The 21657-nt window shown below is 57.5% G+C and overlaps 6 protein-coding genes across 6 annotated transcripts; 5 read left to right on the top strand and 1 right to left on the bottom strand.

Moving 5' to 3' along the window:
* Nucleotides 1–362: 362 nt before the first annotated feature.
* On the top strand, nt 363–1580 carry LTHEOB_3063 (Mitochondrial 2-oxodicarboxylate carrier protein; the record flags this gene model as incomplete). The annotated part of the gene is made up of 7 exons (XM_035511945.1): nt 363–408; nt 462–484; nt 544–554; nt 606–635; nt 689–772; nt 827–883; nt 932–1580. 7 exons carry the CDS (start codon nt 363–365, stop codon nt 1578–1580), a joined length of 900 nt encoding a protein of 299 aa, XP_035362956.1.
* Nucleotides 1581–2083: 503 nt separating this feature from the next.
* Nucleotides 2084–4909, top strand: LTHEOB_3062 (Nitrogen permease regulator 3; the record flags this gene model as incomplete). The annotated part of the gene is made up of 3 exons (XM_035511944.1): nt 2084–2894; nt 3057–3206; nt 3261–4909. The coding sequence occupies 3 exons, from the start codon at nt 2084–2086 to the stop codon at nt 4907–4909; spliced, it is 2610 nt and encodes an 869-aa protein (XP_035362955.1).
* A 1138-nt stretch (nt 4910–6047) lies between these two features.
* Nucleotides 6048–7272, bottom strand: LTHEOB_3061 (Mitochondrial carrier protein; the record flags this gene model as incomplete). Its single annotated transcript, XM_035511943.1, has 2 exons — nt 6048–7037; nt 7093–7272. 2 exons carry the CDS (start codon nt 7270–7272, stop codon nt 6048–6050), a joined length of 1170 nt encoding a protein of 389 aa, XP_035362954.1.
* A 1031-nt stretch (nt 7273–8303) lies between these two features.
* On the top strand, nt 8304–9818 carry LTHEOB_3060 (Mt-a70 family protein; the record flags this gene model as incomplete). The annotated part of the gene is made up of 1 exon (XM_035511942.1): nt 8304–9818. The coding sequence occupies one exon, from the start codon at nt 8304–8306 to the stop codon at nt 9816–9818; it is 1515 nt and encodes a 504-aa protein (XP_035362953.1).
* A 3120-nt stretch (nt 9819–12938) lies between these two features.
* LTHEOB_3059 (uncharacterized protein) lies at nt 12939–13313 on the top strand (the record flags this gene model as incomplete). Its single annotated transcript, XM_035511940.1, has 1 exon — nt 12939–13313. The coding sequence occupies one exon, from the start codon at nt 12939–12941 to the stop codon at nt 13311–13313; it is 375 nt and encodes a 124-aa protein (XP_035362952.1).
* A 2672-nt stretch (nt 13314–15985) lies between these two features.
* LTHEOB_3058 (WD domain containing protein) lies at nt 15986–21337 on the top strand (the record flags this gene model as incomplete). Its single annotated transcript, XM_035511939.1, has 6 exons — nt 15986–16397; nt 16448–16571; nt 16641–16949; nt 17017–17888; nt 17937–18201; nt 18361–21337. The coding sequence occupies 6 exons, from the start codon at nt 15986–15988 to the stop codon at nt 21335–21337; spliced, it is 4959 nt and encodes a 1652-aa protein (XP_035362951.1).
* Between the last annotated feature and the right edge of the window lie 320 nt (nt 21338–21657).

Raw genomic sequence — 21657 nt, 5'->3', positions numbered from 1 at the left:
GGCCAATCAGCGAGCGCGCCTTTTTGCAGTTGCCGTTGCGCCGGACATCGGCTGCCAAGCATCGGGGCTCCGCTTGATCTTTCGAGCGCACGCACCAAACCCGCGCTCAGGCCCTCAAGATCCAGCGTCGGCGCCGCCATTTGCAATTGCGCGCTGTGTCTGCTTTCTGCCGCTCTGCCCTTGCCCGGTCCGGTTTCGCTCGCCTACATTTGGGGAAAAGGCATCATCCGTTCTCCACTCTAGCTGCCATCCGCCTTATCTTCCGCTTCCGCTCTTGCGCGCCGGTGCCGCATTTCCTCCACAACTTCCGCTGAACCCTTCTTTTGACTCTTCCACCTGCTACACCTCACCACACCGACGCCATGGCAACCGACAAGCCCCTCCCCTTCGTCTACCAGTTCGCCGCCGGTAAGCCACGCTCTTTGCGCCTTGCGACAACAATGGACTAATTTTCCGCGCAGGTGCGGTGGCTGGCGTTTCCGAGGTGAGTCGTCGCGCACGTTGATCGCATGATCCTAGGGCTAATGCGCGCTCTTGCAATAGATTCTCGTCATGTAAGGCTCTTCCTCAGTCTTTCCAGTGACATTGGCTGATGCAGACCCCAGGTACCCGCTTGACGTGGTCAAGACCAGAGTGTAAGCACGGAGCTTCCGGCCGACCGACGCGCAGACTTACTGAGACAACATAGGCAGCTTCAGACTGGCAAGGGCGCTGGTGAGGAAGCCTACAATGGCATGCTGGACTGCTTCAGGAAGATCATCAAGAACGAGGGGTATGGCAATAATTTCGAGTCGGAGAGAAGACCGCAGCGTTGACGTGTGCCCAGTTTCTCGCGCCTGTACCGTGGTATCAGCGCGCCCATCATGATGGAGGCTCCCAAGAGGTATGCTACATTTCCTCCGACCAAAGTGTGAGGATTGACCTATTCCAGGGCTACCAAGTTCGCTGCCAACGACGAGTGGGGCAAGTTCTACCGCAACCTATTTGGCCAGGCGCAGATGAACCAGAGCCTTTCCATTCTGACCGGCGCCTCCGCTGGTGCCACTGAGTCCTTCGTCGTCGTTCCCTTCGAGCTGGTCAAGATTCGTCTGCAAGACAAGGCCCAGGCCGGCAAGTACAACGGCATGCTTGACTGCGTCTCCAAGATCATTAAGCACGAGGGTCCCCTCACTCTGTACCAGGGTCTCGAGAGTACCATGTGGAGGCACATCTTGTGGAACGCCGGTTACTTTGGATGCATTTTCCAGGTCCGCGCGCTCCTGCCCAAGGCAGCGGACAAGACTTCGCAGATCAGGAACGACTTGCTCTCCGGTGCCATTGGTGGCACGGTTGGTACCATCGTGAACACGCCTATGGACGTTGTCAAGTCGCGCATTCAGAACACTCCCAAGGTTCCCGGTGTCGTTCCCAAGTACAACTGGGCTTGGCCGGCTCTTGGCACGGTCATGAAGGAGGAGGGTTTCGCCGCGTTGTACAAGGGCTTCCTGCCCAAGGTGCTGCGTCTGGGACCGGGTGGTGGTATTCTGCTCGTCGTCTACACCGGCGTTCTGGATTTCTTCAGGAAGATGAGGAGCGAATAGAGCGCTGCATATTTCGGCAATTGGTTGAGGGGCGTATGAGCGAAGATATCGGTAGATCTCTGCCTTCACGTAGACTGTACGACCATTGCGAGAGGCACAGCGGTTTAGGAGCGAAAATAGATAAAAGAAAAGCAAAAGCCAAATCACAGCACTCCTATGGAATAGCTGTAACTATAACCAAGTGCACAATGGCCATTGTCACTACGTAAAGAAAATACCGAGCTGCCGGTTGATCAACGTTAAGCGTCATACCCGGGGGAGCTCGGTCCCCACCATGCGCTCGCGTGGGTACCGCTCCGCATTCCACACCACCACCAAACGCACCTTCCACAGCAATGAATAAAACTTAAAATCTCTGGGCAGTACCTCAGCGGTACAATCGCAACGCCCACGACCCGATACCCTGACCACGACCGACACGTCCCGCCGCAAAACGCGACGCACGGAGCGCGCGCGAACGCAACGAAAACATACGCCCACGCAAACACACGAGAAAAGCGGACATGCCGTCGCCGAACATCCTCCCGCCGAACCCGTCGCTCGTCGCCATCCTCCTCGTGATCAAGTCGCTCTCGGGCCCGCGCCTGGTCTTCCACTACCCGCCGCATCCCGTAGGACCCGCCAACGCGACACCGCAACACCCGCAATGGTACGGCACATCCGGCTCAACGCTGACCGACGATGACGACGATTCGACGAGCAGCACGACCAGCAGCGGCTGGAGCTCCGAAGGCGGCGATAGCGACGCCGCCGGGTCGGACGAGGCGTCCGAGGCTGAGGGCGCGAGCAGGGCAGGGAGCAGAGGCACGAGTAAGGGTACGAGCAGAGGAACGGGCCTGAGGGACGGGCGGAGCAGAGGACAGAGGAGCTTGAGGTCGGCAAGTGAAGATGTTACGGAAGAAATTGGCGATGATGATGATACGGGTCTGAGGGATGAGGAGGGAAGGGGAGGTGCTGGAGGGTCGGGTCCGCCGGGGAAGAAAGGTGGCATTAGTGCGCAAGAAGATGGAGGTCCCGAATGGGAGAGCGTGATGGGATTCAAGACTGAAGGATTGGAGAAATTGCTCTGCCCTGGCAAATCGTTCAACAAGAGAAAGTTCGAGGTGGGGATGGAGGGACTCAGCTTCTTAGGCCATCCTATGTTTGCGAAGGGGAACGGTGCGTGGAGGAAAAGGAGAAGGAGCGAGAAAAAGCGCGAGGCTGCCAATCAAGAGGAACTGCGGGACAATGGCAATGGCCAGGAATCGGATGGTCATGAGAGTGCGCTGGCCGACGATGAAGATGAAGGCGTCGACGTGACTGGCCCTGAAGACGGTATGCCCACCATTGAACTTCCTCCAGGCTTCGAGCCGGGATACGGACATAGAATGTCTGACGAAGCTTCCGATGCCGGTTCAGATGCAAAAAGTGCTTCCACTGCTGGTGGAGATACTGAGATGACCATGTTCAATGTTGTGTTTGTGCTAAACCCTCCAGCATTGGAGTACCAGCTCCGGACCGGCGAGATGTATGATAACGTCATTCGCAAGTTTGCGAAGGACCTTAAATATGAGCAGGCTAAGACCAATTATGTATGGAGAGAATCGAAGATCATTCTCAACCTGAAGAATAAGGCGAAAGAGAACAGTGAGTGTTGAGAACAATATCATGTTGGGGATTGACGGTTAATTATCTGGCCAGGAGAACCTATGTCCATGCTTTGGCACAGCATCATCTCATCGTCGCCCTTAGCAAAGGCCATCGCCATCATTTACGATGCCATCTCCAATAACAAGATTGCACATATCAATCTTGCGACATTGGCTGACGCCTCATATCAAATACCTCAGGCTCCTTCTACCCCTTATATACCTCGACCAACGGAACCGCAGATGCCAGGACTATGGCTAACGACTGCAAATCTCCCAGATGAGAACACCGAAGCGGACCCTGCTTTTACCGTTGCACTCACGCCGCATTCTGCTCTTTTGCTGTTAGAAGATAAAGAGACTCTTCTCAAGGAAATCGAAGGGGATGCTAAAGAACACTCCGCACAACTGGCCTTCTACATCAGCAACCTGGAACCCACAAGGTCACTTCACAAACTCGCGCTTCAGAACAAGATCCCCGTAGCTGATCTAGAGTTCATCGCGGCACACCTCATCTACTGGCGCCGGGCGCGAGCCATCCCGCCACTTCACCACAGGGACATCTACATCGTCTCTCCTAACGCTGACATGCGGAAACTGCCCCAGGCCATTCCAGCATATGCGGCACGCTTTCCCACGCTCCCTTCGCTTCCCAAGATGCTCAGTTTCCTTTCAAACCAGTCACCACGGACGTACGGCACCATAATACCCAGTAAAGACCACCGTATTGCGTACATGGATATCCTTGCTTGGCTGATGCGCGGTGGCTGGGTGACCCAACTCCGTACCTTTGCCTGGATCCGTGTCTCTCCCGAGGTCCAAGCTGAGGTTGCAACCATCATGGAGCGCGAAGCCAAGGAAGCCGCGCGAGCTGCCATGCAGGCAGCACGGGAGAGGCATGCCGCGCTTGAGCTGCACTCGGACGACGGCTCCGACCGCGCCACCATAGCCAGCGACGACGTGCCTTCGACACCGATACACAGCTACCGCCGCGAAGAGCGCTCTCCGCGGTCGGACACGGCGTCGGACGGCGGATACAGCTCGCGGACTCAATTACGCGCGTCGTCGACGACCAGCAACCCGGGCGGCTCCTCGAGCCTGACGACCAGCCCGACGGCACACCGCAACTCACCGCTGTACGCCTCGGCGCTGCACGTCTCTCACTCAGCCACATCGCTGACGGGGCTCAGCACCGTCTCGTCCAACGCGTCGTCGGGCATGCCGCACGGCACCCCCAACACGCCCCAGCGCACGGCCAACTCGCTCCGCCACCACCTGCACCACCCACACCACCTGAACGGCGGCAGCGGTGGCGCCGGCGGCCCCGGCGCTAGCGCCTCTCAGCTCCATCACCACCACGGCGGCGCCGCGCTCGGTGGGTCGCACATGCACCACCACGCCGGTCATGGCCACGCGGCGTCGAAGGACCCGGCTGACTACGCACCCCGCATGATATACAGCCCGCAGCGTGCGAATGCGCTAGAGGCTCGGTGGATCGAGCATATCAGGAGCAGCTTCGTCAGCGACGAGGGCGTCGAGAAGGAGGTCAGAGACTTGTGGCCGGCGTTACTGAAGTATTTTGACGGGAGGCATGCGCTGGATGATATTGCGGGGAGAGAAGGGATAAAGAGGAAAAGGGTGTGGAGCGTGCTGGGCGTGTTGAGGGAGAGAAACGTGCTGTATTTCGTGAGACATTGGTAGTTGGTGCTGCGGATACCCTGGTAGGCGCGGATAGTGGTGTACATAATGGTACTCAGAAAGAACGATGGAATGACTCGTATCCGTATATAATCAACCTTGACAACTTTGAAGCTTGTTTGCATTTTTAGAACCCGTAAAGTAACAAATCACGACAGCTTATGTTCCGGTCGAGGCAAAGCGGCGCTAGTGTACTTCTGTGCTGTTGTAATTAAAGCGTCTTCATCATGGGAAATCGTAGGTTACGTTTAGAGCAATAGTCACATTGCTGAACAGTCGATAGAAAGGTATGTCTAGGCGGCCCTGGAATAATTTTTACTTCTCAACTAGAACGATAAATTCTGAATAGAAGCGATCTTGCTCAATACGACTTTGTGCAGTGTTAGCGGTTCACCAACATGCGAAAGTAGAATCCTACCATACAGTACCACTACTTAGAGAGGATTATTGCAGCCGAACGCTAGCGTGAATACCTTTTCGCTTGTGCTATGGGTAGTTAAATAACTACTTGCAAATATCATAAAAATCCATCTATCCTAGGGGGCCGTAGTTACCCCCTGCTCTAAGACCCTGTTATTATTCGCGCTAGCCTTTAGCTGTAATACCCCTACTATCGGCAAATGTGATGCACAGTACTAATACTGCCATAGAGGAAGTTTTTAATTAAGAAAAAGCATGATAACCGTCTCCAATATTGTTCCTACTTTGCTGTAATTTTTGAAGTTGAAGTTCTCAGAAGTTCAAATCTATTACGCCGAAAGTTCGCATGGGAGTCACGCCCACTCTTGACATCGCAAAGTATTTGATAAGAGAGGGCTGCACAAAGAACAGCTCATATGCTGGTTGGCTTTCCACCTTGTCACCGTTATTCACGTCGAGACGACCGCTGTAACTCCGCCCATGTGGAGGGGGACACTTTGTAACTAACAAAGCCGCGGGTGCTGGTGCGCACAAGGGAGATTCAACACCAGAATACCGTTTGACCAGTTGAGCAAGGAATCATCCAATCGATAGGGTTATATCTACCATCGGCGGTATAAACATGCCGATTCCCACGGCCGTTCACATTCCATCCACGAGCCCCGATCCATGACCATGTGAAGCCTCCCGTCCCTCTCTAAACGCCTTTGATATGCACCGCTCAAATACCCAAGTAGAATTTCCCGCGCTCATACACAAAGAAACTCGTCGCGGCCATGGGTATGACCTTGACGTAGCCGATCGTCAAACCGACAAAGAAGCCCCTCCACCCCCTTTCTAGCCAGATTCTCCGCGCCACCTCCCTCATGCCAAGCCTGTGCCCGTCACCCACCACGCCGCCGACCTGCATTCTCCGGCGGATGATTTCGAATGGGTACGAAACCGTTTGGCTGAAGAAGCCGGCCAACCCGCCGCTCGTCAACTCTGCCCATGACCTCAACTGTGCCGGTCTATGCCCGCCGCGCATGTCATCGGAGCGCTCGGTGTTCGGAATCGTCGTGTGTGCAGCAATAGAATGATGGCGCAGCAAATCGGAGATGGTGTCGTGCGTCAGGAACGAGCAGCCGGCATACGGTAGCATGCCCCACAAGGTGGGGGTGAAGCCGCGGAAGAAGTTGGCGAGGCCGCTTCGCGGTGTAATCCTTTCCACAGTGGTAGCGGCGACTGCTACGGGCGCTCCGACAACGCGACTGACGGTCGAGCCGCCTGTTTGAGGACTTGCAGGATGTACTGTGGACGATGTCTCGCGGTAAATCATTTTGCAGATGCCCGAGAGTGTTGATCGTGCATCCTGGCGCGTTTCGAAGGCAAGGCGGACGCGTATGACTTCTAAAGGATAGGTGAAGAATACGGAGACGGTCCCCGCCATGGAACCGCTAATGAATCTTCTAAACGGCGTCTCTTGTTCCTTGTTCTTTATGACTTTGTTTCGTATTTGCTCGTACGCGAGGAATTTGATGCCGGCGTAAGGGAAAATTCGTAGTAATGTTGCGGAGTGGCCCTTGAACAAGCCTCGCACACCATTCTGGTGGTATATGTCTCTTAATGCAATGGCCACACCGCTCCAAGAACCGGTGTATTTTTGAAATTGGGGGTTGGAAGCTTGGAAGAGGATCTTCACGCGATCCAGGGGTCCAACAACTGTTTTAGCCTGCAGCCACTGTTAGCCCAAATATGCGCTTGCAGGTGTGGAAAGGGGCGCATACCGCGCATCCGGCCACGCCTCCAGCGACGCCGCTCTTGATGATGTATTCCCAACTCCTTTTGTCGAGCTTTCTGGCGCTGGCCTGCGCGGCGGGCTTCCGGGGGACAATCGCATCGTCGTCTGTGGGACAAATGGCCGGACCACGGCCAGGGCGGTGGGATTCGGCGTGGGCGGCGGTCATCGCTGGCCGTTGGGAATGGATGGTGTGGGCGAAGTCGGTTTGGCTGGGTTGGATAGGATTATTCTGCTCTTCATGGCCGCGCAAGATGCGCTCTGGCATCCGATCAGGGTCTCCGCGCACACTTTGCGAATGCGGGGGAAAGGGTGGGGAGCGGTTGAGGAGGGCGACTTTGTTCGAGGCAATGTCGTGGGCTGGCAGGTCAGCGGTATTGCAGCGTTCGTCATTAGACCTCGGTCTGCGGAGCCCAGATCCGCCCCCGACCCGACTCCGGGTACCCCTCCAGCCGCCCCTAGCCGCCCCCTGCAGCGTCCAAGCTCGCGCGCGTGCCGAAAACTTCAACACTACATGCACCTCACGTGCGACTTGAGCCTGATCAACTTTTTTGCGGCCTCCAACATTGCGGTCTAGCTTGTGCGCGGAGCGCTGCGCGTAGCCGGCGGCGGGAGGCCCAGCGAGCGAACCGTGCAACTGCGGCACTTATAAATGCGTCTTGCTGCGCTGTGCTGCAGCGAAGTTTGGCCAAGGGGATTTTTCCCTTTCTCTTTTTAGCAGGCCGGTGTGCTCCTGGCAGCCGCTGCGTGCACTGAGGCGATCAGAGCTCGGAGCATGGGTGCTGGTTTTGCTTTCTGCTGCATGCGTTGTAGTGCTAAGGCTGCGCGGTGCCATGACAACGCGTCTTCCTCCGCGAGACAGACCCTTTCACAACTTTCCAAGATCTTCGTCACCACATCTCTTTCTCTTTTTCCTGTGCTCACAAACTCTTCTTTCTCGCAACAACATCGTCGGACCGGAAGCGCTGGCTTCGGCAGCTGCTGCCAGCCTGTCAGCTATCGCGTCAACGCTCACAGTTCTTCCTTACTCTACGCTGCTCTTCTTTCTCGCCTCGCACCTCACCGCGACGCGTTCGCGCGACTCCAGTCACCCAGTGACGGTCACGCTCAGCACCACACCCTTCTTTCATTGCCGTCAAGGTACATCCGCCGCACATTCATCGCGCCGGTCGCGAACGCCAAGATCTAGTGCTCGGAACCATGTACGGCATTACCTGGAAAAACAAGGACCTCACGGTCTTTCTGGTCGACATTCCGGAATCGATTGCCGCCGCGCAGGTTCTGAAACTTCAGCGTGTTACTTCATATCCAATTTCGATGAAGCCACAGATCAAGCCCTATGACAACCAACCAGTGGCCAAGACCGAAAAGGCCAGGAAGAATATGGAGAATCAAACAGACCCAAGGCTGAAGTTGGTCTTCGACGAGATTCGACCCTACGTTGTGGACGCTCTCAGCCAAATCAAGACCGCTCTGGACACCAAGCTCTGGTGCGAGGACCGCTACTACACTACGAAATCATTCTATAAGCAACGCATGGAGCAGCAGGAGCATGACCCCAATGGTGAGAAAGGCCATACGGTACGCGATTCTGCACACGATTCTGACACAGATGCTACTGATCGAGTCACAACGCTCAAGATCCCATGGCAATTGTTGGGGTTGCTGGTGCAAGGATACCCTCACACCCGGACCGCGGAGAGCCAAGATCTTCATGATGAGAAGCCGTCATTCCCCGAAAACTTCAGCCGCTTCTTCTACAATCCCAACGATAACATGCTGACACTCTCATACGTGCCCGATAATGCTGCTGCTGATCAGATGAGGGCCATGGGCCGGACGATGGCGTACGGAGAGGAAAGGCCACAGTATGATAAGAATCAGCATTTCTACATCCCACCGGATGCTAGCTTCATCCTTGGAGACTGCACGCGGGGCAAGGACCTCGACAATGCGGTGCAGTACATGCATGCAAAATACGAACACCCGAAGCAATTCGACTTCATCGTCATGGACCCGCCGTGGCCCAACTCCTCTGCGCAGGATTCTTCTTACTACCAAGTGTTTCAAAGGATCTGGCACATGGACAACATGTTCAATAGGATGGACCTCGATATGCGGATTGCTCCTGGAGGATTTATCGGAGTGTGGGTCACCAACAACCAGAAAGTCCGCGACTATGTCCTCGGTCCCGACGGCCTCTTTGCCAGATGGGGTGTTGCTTTTGTCGAGGAGTGGATCTGGATCAAGACGACAGTAGATGGAACGCCAGTGATAGACTTGGACAGCACCTGGCGCAAGCCATGGGAATGTTTCTTAATTGGTCAGGCTCCGGACAAGCGCAACACCTACTGGCCGCCAGTTGGCAACTGGCACGTCAACAAGCGCGTGATTGCCGCCGTACCGGACACTCACTCGAGGAAGCCGTGCCTGAAGCCGATCATTGAGAAGATTTGGCGGAAGTCCGAAGGCCAGTACTCTGCTCTGGAGGTGTTCGGTAGGGTCTGTATCTCAGGATGGCTTGTTTGGGGAAACGAAGCCACAAAGCTCAACTATTCAAGGTATTGGGTGTCGGAGGGGGAGAACATGGAAGGCGTGGAGAAGTGGTCCGCAGAGGAGCACTTGAACGCCTCAAGGGAGAACAAGAGCGAGGAGGAGATGGCGGCTGTTGCAGGGATGGCTGGCCAGAAACGGAAGTTCTCGTCCCTGCATTAGTCGTCGTCTCCTCCAAGCTCTTGTTCTCCCTTGGTATGTAGAGAATAAAGGAGACTCTCAGCAGAGAAACATGTTCCAAACATTGTTCATGCAAAGCAAACACGGCGCTAGTGAACGTGCAGTCGCGCATGATGGGGTGTGCTTCACGCATAAGTAAGGGGCCGTCGCATGTTGTCCATCGCACGATACGCTTACTGGTCTGTTTTCGGTTAATGGAATGGGGGAAACAACGGCAAAACAGGTGGGTACAGGTAGCCGTGCCCGGCCGTTTCGAAAACTACGCGAGTAATGAGACTAGCATGTGAAAACGGTGATGGCGTCAGGATTGCTTCTCTGACCGCCACAGCGTCCTGGCTCATTCTACAAGAATAGGTCGTTGGCCTGGGTACGACGTCCTTCTGCAACCTCGTCGAAACGAACCCCCGCGAGAAACGACGAAAATAGACAGCACGCTTACGTTTCAAGACATATTCGAACGTCTAAAATGTGAATCTGGCTTGAAAATTCGTGAGATTGCTCGCGGACCGTGGACGAGAGTACAAAGGATGACGTGAACTTTTAAGTCTTGTCTGACGCGTGGTCGCCACAGTGAAGCCACGGTCCCAAGTGCGAAAAAAGGTTGCGATAGGATGCACTCGTGAAAAGAGCTGGTCAGAAGATGGTGCGGGGTTGATGATGAAGAGTGTCAGACAAAAAGCATGTTTTTACCTGAGGTCACTTTCATGGGGTTGCTCGGCCCTTCTCCTGCGTGCCTAACGTGGAGGTTGTCGCAACACGGTCGGAGAGGAGTTGAGGTTTGAAATTTTCGTCTCTGCCAACACTTCATTCGTCGTTCTTCGTCGACCCCGGACATATCCATCCACATTGTGGAGATACGCACAACAGCGCAGCCGCCGGAAGCGCCTCCTCGGCCACAAGGAAGACGTCAACCGGTTATCTGTCAGGCTGACCACGCGCGCATCCCCCGGAAAATGCGGTAGTTTTTTGCAACTGTCTCCACAAGGGACAACGGGAATGCCAGTTGGGGAGTGATACTCCCGAACAGCTCTAAGATGATGACATCAATGGTCCGAGAAAAGGGCGCAGGGTGTGGCTGGTGGTACCCGCAAAATCCCCGCTGGCCGGGATGCCGTCGGATTATCGCCTGTCAGCGCTACATCAGGAACCCTAGCGCCACTGCTACCCGGGGCTGATCAGGGTCTTCCCAAGCTGTCAAAAAGAAAGGGAGGCTCACAGGAGGCTGACCGGCTGTGGATCTGCGTTATTTCTGCTCCCTACAGATCTACACACCTGCAGAAAGCACTGAAGCATTGGTGTTGTAGAAACTCGGAAGTACAAACATGATTCGCGGTTTTAAACTGCAGGGGGGAGTGCTCTGCGCCAAGTGGATTCAGATGACGGCACATGTGGATCACTGTGCACATTCATCTCGGTCAAAGTGTGCCGTTCCGAGCCAGAGGGTGGATACGAATAGGACAAAGTTCTCGAAGACGGTCGGTTAGGGGCGACTACCTAGCCGACCGCCTTGCAACGTGCGCCCAAGGATGCGCGGACGGGGACAGCCTGCTGCCTTTTGCGGTCCCAGGCGCGGTATGCGAAGCGCTACACCGCCGCACCATGACAGGCGACGGATGCAGCAGACCCTTCGGCAGGCGCGCCAGCTAAAATAGAGTTCTTCTAGAATGATTTGACGTGAAGAGGCGAGGCGGAAAGAAGAGCGAAAACATCGGCCGCGTGGTTGCCACGTTTTTTGAAACTCAAGCGGCATACAAGGAGCTAGGGCACCGAAGGTTAGAAAGGACCGACGGCGGTTTGAGCGGTGCGCCCTCCAACCAGTCGTAGCTGAATGTCAGCGTAACCCGAAGTTAAGCCCAGGCATGGCCTGTGTGACATTTTCGCTGTGCCCGCCGGGCTGGGCGGCGGTCATCCGGCGGCGGCATGGATCTCCCCGTGCGGCACCGCTCGCTCCGCGCGGGAGAGAAGTGCGGCAGCTAGTCCGTCGTCGTTTGGGCAATATTCGACGAGAGGTGTGCCTCATCTGGTGCCTTCACGGGAACACTTGCGCGACACCAATACGCGGCTGATCGCAGCGATCAAACCCGAGTGCCGCCTGTTAGAAGGCAGCGAGCACCACCGTATCCATATTTTCTCCGCAGCTCGTCATGCTTGTAACGCGCAACAGCGTGCGACCGCTTCCCGCCGCAGGGTGGGAGTAACGCACCGAGCGCTCAGGGTCGTAGATAGGTCCGGGAGGAATTTTGCCCTGCAGGTTGCGCACGTATGGGATACGGAACCCACGCCGGCTAGTTAGTGCGGAGCGGCGTCGCATCGCGGCAGGTTGAAAGGGACGGCAATATGCCATTTGTCCGCGGCTGATGGCTATCAGCCCTCCGGCGCAAAAATGCCCACCCGGGCGTGCCCGAGATGAGATCTTGTAGTAACAGCGTCATCGTTGACGGACCCCCACTCACAATAGCGCCGGGATCCACTGGTGCTTGGTCGCCTTGCTGGCAGCATGTGCAAGTCGGCAGGAGACTAGCAGGAAACCAGCAGCGCTGTGACAGCACTGCCAGCGCGCGAAGCCTGCTTGCTGATGCTGAGTGATGGTGAGACGTGTCAAGGCAGCTGAGGAGTCATTCCCGCGGCCAACTGGAGTCATCTGGGAGCCTCAGCCGCTGATTTTCGGGGCGGTGAAAGCTTTGGCCTGGAAAAGCGTTGGCCACGGGGCCGGGTTCCTAGCTGAGCGGTGAAGCTCCGACCAACAACTAACGCAGCACATCGCTCCCTGGACCGTAGTAAATTTTACTAGGCGGAACGCCACACAGCCCCGGTTACCGAGCCAGGGTGGGTGCTCCGCCGTGTTTGTTGCTCGTTGATATAATAGATGCACGCGCCTCTTCCCCATGATTTGATTCACACCCAAACGCCAGCCGATATCACATTCACGCGGCCTTTGACCACTCGTCCACGCGGGCACCCACCACGCAACTATATTGGTCGCTTCCGCCCATCACCCGCCTGCTTGTCGCAACAGCCTCGCTGCCACCACCACCGCATAACGACATTATGAATATCACGCCCAGCAGCTCCGCATCCTCTTCTCCTCGCTCAACCTTCTCCATGGCTTCCACATCCAGCTCCTCGTTCTCGAGCTCGCCTCGGGACATCTCGGGCTCGTCTCCGGCCGGCTACTCGTGCGCCTATCCCAGCTGGCCGACCGGCAACAGTTTCGGCTCGGGCGTCTATCGCAACAACACCCCCAGCTCCTACATCAGCGACGAGGATCTCTTCGGCGACGACCTGCTTGGTGGCTCTCCCTTCCTCGAGGAGGCCCCCGCGCCGCCCCGGATTCCGCAGATGCCGCAGGTCGCACAGCCCCTCCTGCCGCTCTACGCCACCCCCAAGAAGTCCAGGCAGCCGAGCTCCAAGAAGCAAAGGCGCCCGTCCAAGCCGATGAGCCCCATCAGCGAGTCGCCTGAAAAGCCGGCCGAGTGAAAGGCCGGTATTCTCACATCATCGATATTTAAGGTAAGCGACTCATTTCCCGATGCGGGTCGCCGGCCCTAGGGCCCACGATCCGAGGACATCAAAACCCGAGCAAGGCTGACTCAGTCCCCAGGATGATTCTTTATCCCACATCTCGGCCTTGACTGTTCCGGAGCGTTTTCCGATTTTTTACGATACCCCATCCGATACCCCATTCTTCATTTCGCAACATGCAGTACCACGACTCTAGCTGCCGCCACGCCCGCCGTGCCCGAGGGTTGCACGCTCCTAGATGAAAGCGTGCAATTCGCGACACGATTGTGATCAGCACAGACGCGGACGTCACTTGCACGGCGGCAGCGCCGCACACCGACACATGGCGCGCTGCGCGCGCTGCCCCATCCATCCTCCCATCCAGCGACACGATGCGCGCGCACAGCGAGACGCGCATCGCTCCACGCGCCACGCACACCGGCAGCACTGCATAAGACGAGGCTGCCGCTGTGATACGGCCAGCCCTCGTCGCAGTCATCCCGGCCCGGGACGCGGCTCCCGGGCTTTAGCTGACGATCTGGATCGCTCCGCCAGCGTTAGCCCTTTTCTATTTCTTTTTTAGTTCATAAGCATCGCCCAAAGTGGCAGTATCAAGGGATGAGCCCTGGACAGGAGGAACCAAGGAAGCCGGAGCTGGATTTCGGAGCGACATGTCTATCTTTATCATCTGCAATAGCGTGGAGAGAGTTCCAGAAGCATATGAGGAAGCCGTCTGGCCAGGCCACACGCGCTCCGAGGGGAAGCGGGACGAGTGGCGGCAGGGTAGCTGTTAGCCCGGGCGCTTAACGCCCTGTGAAATGCAAAGCAGATGAAATCACACACAATCTTCGCAACAGCATCGTTCGGTTCCTTCGTGATAGTGAGGATGATGGTGCGATAGGGATGACGGCCCCCATGCTCCGAGCGACTCATTCGCGGCCAGCTATGACAGAATCCGCCGCTCCTTTCCCCTTCCCCGCGGCGCGGCGCTTGCCCAACCGCAGCGCTTTGGCCTCGCTGCAAGTCACACAACACGCAGGATCCACAAGGTTGAGCCGGTTCGTGCCCGTGAATGAGTCGTTCGGAGCGGCTGCGCTCTATCCCAAACGAAGCTCTGATGAGGCGATCGGAGGGCCGGGTTCCTGATTACCTGCTGCTGGCGGAGCTGCAACCAATATGAGGGGCCAGTTGGCAATGCAGCGGACATGGTGCGGATTGGAACAAGTCGATTGGTACGATCCCGGCTCGCATGAAAGCGTGCTGGCCGTCCAGTCACCTCGCCTGCCTCCATTCACACGACCATGGCTGGCTGGGCGCGAGATGGCGGGCGGCTCTGGCGCACCTCTTCCCTCACCGCAAAATGGCGAGGCTCCATTATTCCATCTCGCTCGTGGGCGTTTACGTTGGGCGCTGGGCAGCAGCAGCACACGTCATGCAGCATGTGGACGGCAAGAAAACGGTTTAATGTGGGCAGCGGACATGGAGAAGCGAGAAAAGGACAGATCATGGTGCAAGCGAAGCCTGTTCGCCGGGCTCGCGCAGCCCGTGGGCTTGGGAAGGGGAGTGGTGGAGCTGCACGAGGGAAAAACCCAACGCGAGAGGTTGGGATTGTTATTACGGAGACGTGCGGCGCAGGCACGATCGACCGCTGTGCAACTCTCCCAGCTAGCGAAAACGGGGCGGCGGCGGGTGAGGTGGTTATGTTGTCTTGCTTGCGTGTGAGCGCTGCGCCACGGCGCGCGAGGCGCGAGAGGCGCGAAAGCCTCGCCGGAGCTTTCGCGTGCGGCGTCGGGATTATTATAACAATCGCCATCTGTCGAGCCTCACGCTGGGGGCCAGGGCGTGGCCGAGGGTGAACGGCGGGCTCTCTGGTCCTGATGGCTTGACGTGCCTGCAGCAAAGCCGTCGAATTAGCGGTAAGCAACCGGGATGCGGGGGGCCCAAGCTCCAAAAAGGCGTGGACGGCCAGCGGGCGGACGTGTTTGGAAACGCTGATAGGCTGTGTAGCCGCCGACAATCACAGGCTTGGCGTCTTCGCAGCACACACGACCCAGGATTGAATGGGATTACTGGAGGCACGGCGCGTGGAACACGTCCGGATCACCGTGTTACCGCCTCTCATGCGGCCCAGTGGGAGGCCCGGGAGCAACGCTACGCCCCGTTGCCGCTCGCCCCAGCGCATCCGTCGACCGCTAGATGGTGTTGGTTGCAGAGTTTGCAGGCGATTATTAGACGCCTTGCCTTCTCTTTAAAGAAGACCCCTGGTGTCGTGCGGTCACGAGAGAGTGGCTGCCAGATAGGCGCCGGCGATTGATTCGACTTCCGTTCATTGCAGGCCTGCCACCCCGGTGCTGCTTCTCCCTCTTATTCTGTCCCAAGCTAGCTGCAAGCCGCACTCTGCCGTACCTGCCCGCACCAAGCGGGCTCATGCAAGTCCGTCCACACACAGCACAGTCACAGACGCGTGCGAGCCACAGGGTACGTGCTGGAATTCCCCGACCATGGTATACAAGGCCTCGCCGCCGCCCTCGAGCCCCAAGACTTGTTCTATTTCTGGCATTTCGCTCCCTCCTCTCCACCACCGCGCTGCTAGATGGTCCCCCGTCTCAACCTGCTGCTAACCCGAGCTCGCCACCGCAGCAGCAGTCATGTCCGCCGGCCAGCTGCGACGACACCGCTCGACGTCGCGCAGCAGCTCGCGGCGTGACGAGCAGTCGTCCTTCGCGCCGCCTGCGCCGAGCATAACACCCAAGGCCCAAGAGTTCGAGCCCTGCGCCGCTACCGCCTCCTTCTTCCTGTACGCCCAGCGGAACGTCATCCTCTGCCTACACCACGACACATTGGCCATTGAACGCCGCCTGGCCCTGCACCGCGAGGACGTGGCGTGGATTGCCGTCGACAATGTGAGCGAGAGGGGGGCGGGGCGGTTGGTGGTGAGCTACGACGTCGGCAACACGGCCATTGTCTGGGACCTCCTCACCGGAGACGAGGTCGCGCGCTTCGCCGCCTACGAGCAGATCAACGCTGCAACATTCATGCGCAATGGCAACGTCGCGTTCGGTAAACAACACCTTGTGACGCATCACAGCTACCTAGCTAACGCGCAACAGGCAACTCGCAGGGCAACGTGATCCTCTTTGAGCCGTCGACCTCCGAGCACATTTCCGCGCGCACAATCTTCGACCCCATCACCGCCTTGGCGCCCGCCGCTGACTGCCGCACCTTTGCCATTGGGTATGATCGGGAGCTCTGACCTGCGGGTCGGTCCCTACGGGAGGATTAGTTCGCTAACGGCGGCTATAGCTACCAGAATGGCTCCATCCTCATCGTCACGCTGCAACCGACTTTTACCATCCTGCACACCCTCACCACCCCGAAGCAGCCCTCGCCCATCATCAACTTGGCCTGGCATGGCTCGTCGTCGAAGCAGAAGTCGGAGATGCTCGCCACTCAGACGTGCGATGGCGATCTTCGCGTCTGGAGCGTGCCCAAAGCTCCGAGTAGCGACCCGCCCTGCGTGATTCGGATTCTCAATCGGTCCGAGAACAGGGAATCTGGTCCGTGCTGGTTCGGCTGGTCCAAAAACGGACGCATCGTGCAGTACTCTGAAGGGTAAGACCTGTCTCGGTAGCATGCCAATCTTATGAAGCTTGGTGCTGATGCTTATTCTTTCTGACAGCGCCACCTACGCCTGGGACGTGAGAACTAAAAAAGTCACGTACGACATTATTCCGACCATAGAAGGCGTCACCGCCATCGCCAACTTTGGCCCGGGTGCTGTTCTGTTCACCCTGGGCCGCAACCACACTGTTCAGCAGTACGACATCAACCCGAACCAGACTCCCGTAATAGTTGCCAATGTCCAGCACGTGCCGGCGAATACACCCCCCTCGCCGCCGAATTCGATCGAAGAGAAGGAGCAGCAGAAGCACCACTATCACCATGAAGAGGAAATCGAGCACGAGCATCACGAACCTGCTCCAGCTTTGCCCGTCTATCTCGATGAGAGCAGCGAAGGTGAAGGGGCCGCCACCATGTCGCCCCTGCAGAAGATTGCGCAAGAGATGGATCAACTGGAGGAAGAGAGGCGGGATCGCGTTGGTCCCCTCAGCCCTGTGTCGAGCCGCGGTTCTACGAGCTCTCGCTCGTCCGGGGGATCGCGGAGAAATCTTTACCGATACGACAAGCCGTCTTCTCGATCCTCTGAAAGCTCGGACGGAACCGTCTTTTCGTCCGGTTCCTCCATGCGGTCTGGCTCTTCTTACAGGGCTCGTGAAAGCATGTCCATCCGTTCCGGCTCCTCTCTCGCATCTTCAAGACACCGTTCCAGGGGCTCGTCCTCGCTGCGCAAGGAAATGCTCCGGAGCCCAGAAGAGAGCACGAATACCTCGGAACTGGATCTTTTCCCCTTCACAAAAGCCAGGCTCAGCGATGTTCCGTTCAGGATGCCGCAGCCAGGTGCGGCGAAGAGTCCCGATGAGCTCAGGCAGCAAATGCTCAGCGTGGTTTTTGGCTGGGAAGATGACATTGAAATGTTAATTCGCGATGAGCGTAAGTTTTGTTACCCCGTGATTGTCGAGCTGCAGCTAATTCGATCAGTGAGCCGTCATTCGTCAGGTTCAGCTAGTAGTGTCCTACTTTCTAAATGGCTTGGTGACAACGGGGCCGATTTGATGGCTTCGATGATTGGCTCCGAGTCAATGACCTCTTCCGACTGGATGCTGCTCGCCCTGTGCTCAATGGGCCAGAACTCGCAGAGAAAGGTCGGAGAGGCGTTTGTGCAAAGGCTGATGGAGAAGGGCGACATCCATCCTGCAGTTGCAATCCTTCTCGGCCTCGGTGAGTTGAACGAAGCTGTCGAGGTGTATGTTGCTCGCAAATACTACCTCGAGGCTGTCCTCCTCACCTGTCTTCTTTTCCCTCACGACTGGCAGCGGCAATCCTTCCTAGTCCGGAAATGGGGTGAGGTCGCAGTTACTACTCGTCAGCCTGAGCTTGCAGTCCGATGCTTCTATTGTACCAGCATGGAATCCACCGAACCCTGGTCATCCCCCAAGGCACAAGACGACGTCTACCGCGCCCAACAAAGCCAGGCTGAGGCGCAGCTTAGCCCTCCCCTCTCTCCGCCTTCTGCCGGTCCGAACCGTGTCAAGCAGTCTGGTCTTAAGCTTTTCACCAGCTTCAACGACCATAGTAGCAGTGCCCTTTCTGCTGGCGGCGACCGCACGGCGCAAGGAATTACTCCCATCGCGCAGTCTGCGCTTTCTCCTGGTGGAGGAAACAACTGGTTGCATCCGGGTAGGAGCGCTAGGGAGCCATCTTCCGCCAGGACTGCGACCCCAGGTGGATACGGTCGAAAGCGCTTCCCATCCAAGCCTGACTACATGAGGGGAACTCCCATCTCAGAAACGCCAATCATGGGTGGCGGGGAAACACCATTCCCGACAACTGCGGTTAAGGAGCCGGAGTCTATCGAAATCAATTTCGGAGTCGAACAAGATTCCGTCCACTCTCGCCACCCCAGCATTGAGGTCTCGACCGAAGAACCGAAGGAAGCGCCGAAGGATGAAGAACCGATGTTGCTCAGTGCCGTTGCATACACCCCGAGCGATGCAAAGAAGAAGGCGTCCGATGCACTGCCATCTCCTGCCCACGCCGTTTTCGAACACCTAAAGCAAGAATCACGCCAGCGAAACGGGTCCAGAGACAGGAAACCAGATGGTCTTTATCTGGATGTGGTGGATACCGTTGAGACCAGTGATGCGCCTTCAACTGCATCGCAGTCTGGGTTCCTCACCGGTCGCAACGCTGAGCTTAGTCCCCCACTGACGAGCAACAGCGTCAAGAGCTCCAAGATCAGAGGCATCGACCAGTACATCAGCAGCTTGGATGAGGCCAACTACCACGCACGTAAAGCTAGCCGTTCTCGCGCTGGCAGCAAGGATCGCGCGGGAAGGAGCAGCAGACAAGGTGCCCGCGATGCGTCTCAGACTCGCGGACGCTCTGGCACACGCTACATCAAGCCCGCCAAGCGCTCCCCATCCTCGCCGGTTCCCATGTCCCCAGAGGAGGCCGCATTGTACAGCAGTGGCAACAACAGTGGAAACAACGACAGCTACGATGACGAACGGTATTACAAGGTTGCCTCGCCCATGGTGGCTTCCAGACGCGGACGCAGCCGCAGTGGCACCCGGGGTACGTCCAAGGTTAGGTCGTCCTCAAAGCTCGGCCGGCGCCATGAGTCCACCGAGCGCAGGTCTCGCAGCAGAAACGGACACCTGGGCAGCAGGGCGGCTAGCCGTCAAGCAAGCCGGGATGGCCGCTCCAACGGGGATGAAAGAGGGCGCCTCTCTCCCACTTCTCCTGTTCCTATGTCCTCGGATCCACTCTTCTACAAGAGCGACGGTGATGATGACGGCGCTTTCGAAATCGTGAAGTCGCCTGTTAGGACCCGCCAGCGGAGCTCAAGCCGCCGGCCAAGTGGGCGATCCAGACAATCCTCGCCTGACCGGCATGGTCGGGAGCGGTCGCAAAGCCGTAGACCTAGTCAGCAGGACATCACGAACATTCGTCCTGAGTCTCCAGAGATGACCAACGGCCGCCAAGCCTCTCGCCAGCGGATGCCGAAACTGCAGACTGACTTCTCGTCCGGAGCTGCCGCCGCTGCGCAAAAGATTCTCTCGCAGAAGGAACGGGCTGCTCGCGAACTCGAGGAGCGTCGTTTGTCTCTAGCCAGAAGGCCCTCCGCTCCAGTGATCCCACACCCGCAGGAACTGTCCCGGCCTCCGATCAGTGGCCGCTCCTTGACCGACCTTGGAAATTCGCCTACTTCTTTCATGCCACCCATGTCCTCGCACAGTGACAAGGGCTTGCCTCGCAGCCAGACAGTCGATCCTGAGATGATGCGCTACAACCCTAGACACACCACCGGGACCTCCACTAGGTCAACGCCGATCGGACTTCCTGCTACGCCACGGGCTCTGCGCCATCCTCGATACATGAGCTCTGACCCTGGCGACCGCGACGAAGTGCCTGCCGTGCCTCAGATCCCTCAGCATATCATCGAGGTGAACATCGACAACCATGCCGAAGTCCAAGATGATGTAGCTCCCCTGCTTCCAGCAACTACGTTTGGTCAGGCAGGACCCCAGAGCCCACAGCGCTCGGCTTCTGCACCTCCGGAGCACATCAACGGCGGCAGGCGCGGGTCAGCCAGTAGCCGTGGCAGTGGCAACAAACGCATCAGCCCCCCGCCAATCACGGCCAGCATCGATGAGACGTTGCACGGCGAACAGATCATCATCGTTGGTGAGCCCGAAGCGAAGGAAAACCCTCCCCTTCTCGCCGAGCTGCAGCATTTGGCCGCTCCTCCGCCGCCTCCGCCGCCGCCCATGTTCCATGGACACAGTCGTACGGGCAGCGGTGTCATCAACATTGCCATCGATGAGAACCCCAGCGGCCGCACGACCACTCCTGCTGTGCCCCCACCAGTGGACTACCCGATCAATGACATGCCGCCGCCGCCGCCGCGTCCGCATACCGGCTCGCCCCACATGCACCGTCGGGGCCGTGGTTCCGTCAGTGAGAGCATCGGCAGCAGGCTTCGTGGTGTGACTGAGCGCATGCGCAGCACGTCCCGCTCGCGGGCGAAGTCGCCGCCAAACGACTACAACCATGCTCCTTCGCCCTATGAGACGGTCATCCCGGGGATTGACTTTGGTCACAATCGCTCCAACAGCGCGTACCAGCAGCAGCAGCGCGCCAAGTCGCCGCTCAGCGAGAGTCAGAACTTCCTCGACCAGATCCCGCCTCCTCCGCCGCCGGCTCCTTCGGTAGGAAGCCCAATGATGGAGCAGGTCATCCCTCCCGACTCGAACGCGCCGAGCCGCCAGAACGACCGCGGCTACATGCGCCACCCGAGAGAGATCAGGGCCAATATGCCGCCCGAGCAGATTCAGGCCGGCGTCGTGCCTATGGAAAGTCCCACCGGCATGATCTGAGCGTTTGAGTGACCGTCTTTGGCGCGCGGGTGGCCGCATGGGTCGAGGCCTCAGCTGAAGTGCTGCTGTGTCACACGCCACCGCCTTCTTTCAGCTGAGACGAGCATCGTCCACCATTCCTTAATGGTCTCAGCTTTCATCTCGCTTCTCCCACTTGTCCTACCTCCGGCGAAAGGGAAATGTCCCTGGTACACAAAATCACGAAAACCCAAAAAAGAATCCGCGCTCGATTTTGACACATTATACCATTGAGATGACCTTTAACGACCATTTCTGTCAATCATCTGTTGCAACTTTTCTCGGTTCATCCCTTCAGGTCT

Source organism: Lasiodiplodia theobromae (assembly GCF_012971845.1).
Source record: "Lasiodiplodia theobromae strain AM2As chromosome Unknown scaffold_8, whole genome shotgun sequence".
Lineage (NCBI taxonomy): Eukaryota > Fungi > Ascomycota > Dothideomycetes > Botryosphaeriales > Botryosphaeriaceae > Lasiodiplodia > Lasiodiplodia theobromae.
The sequence above is the reverse complement of the archived record's forward strand: the minus strand, read 5'-3'. Positions and strand labels throughout refer to the sequence as shown.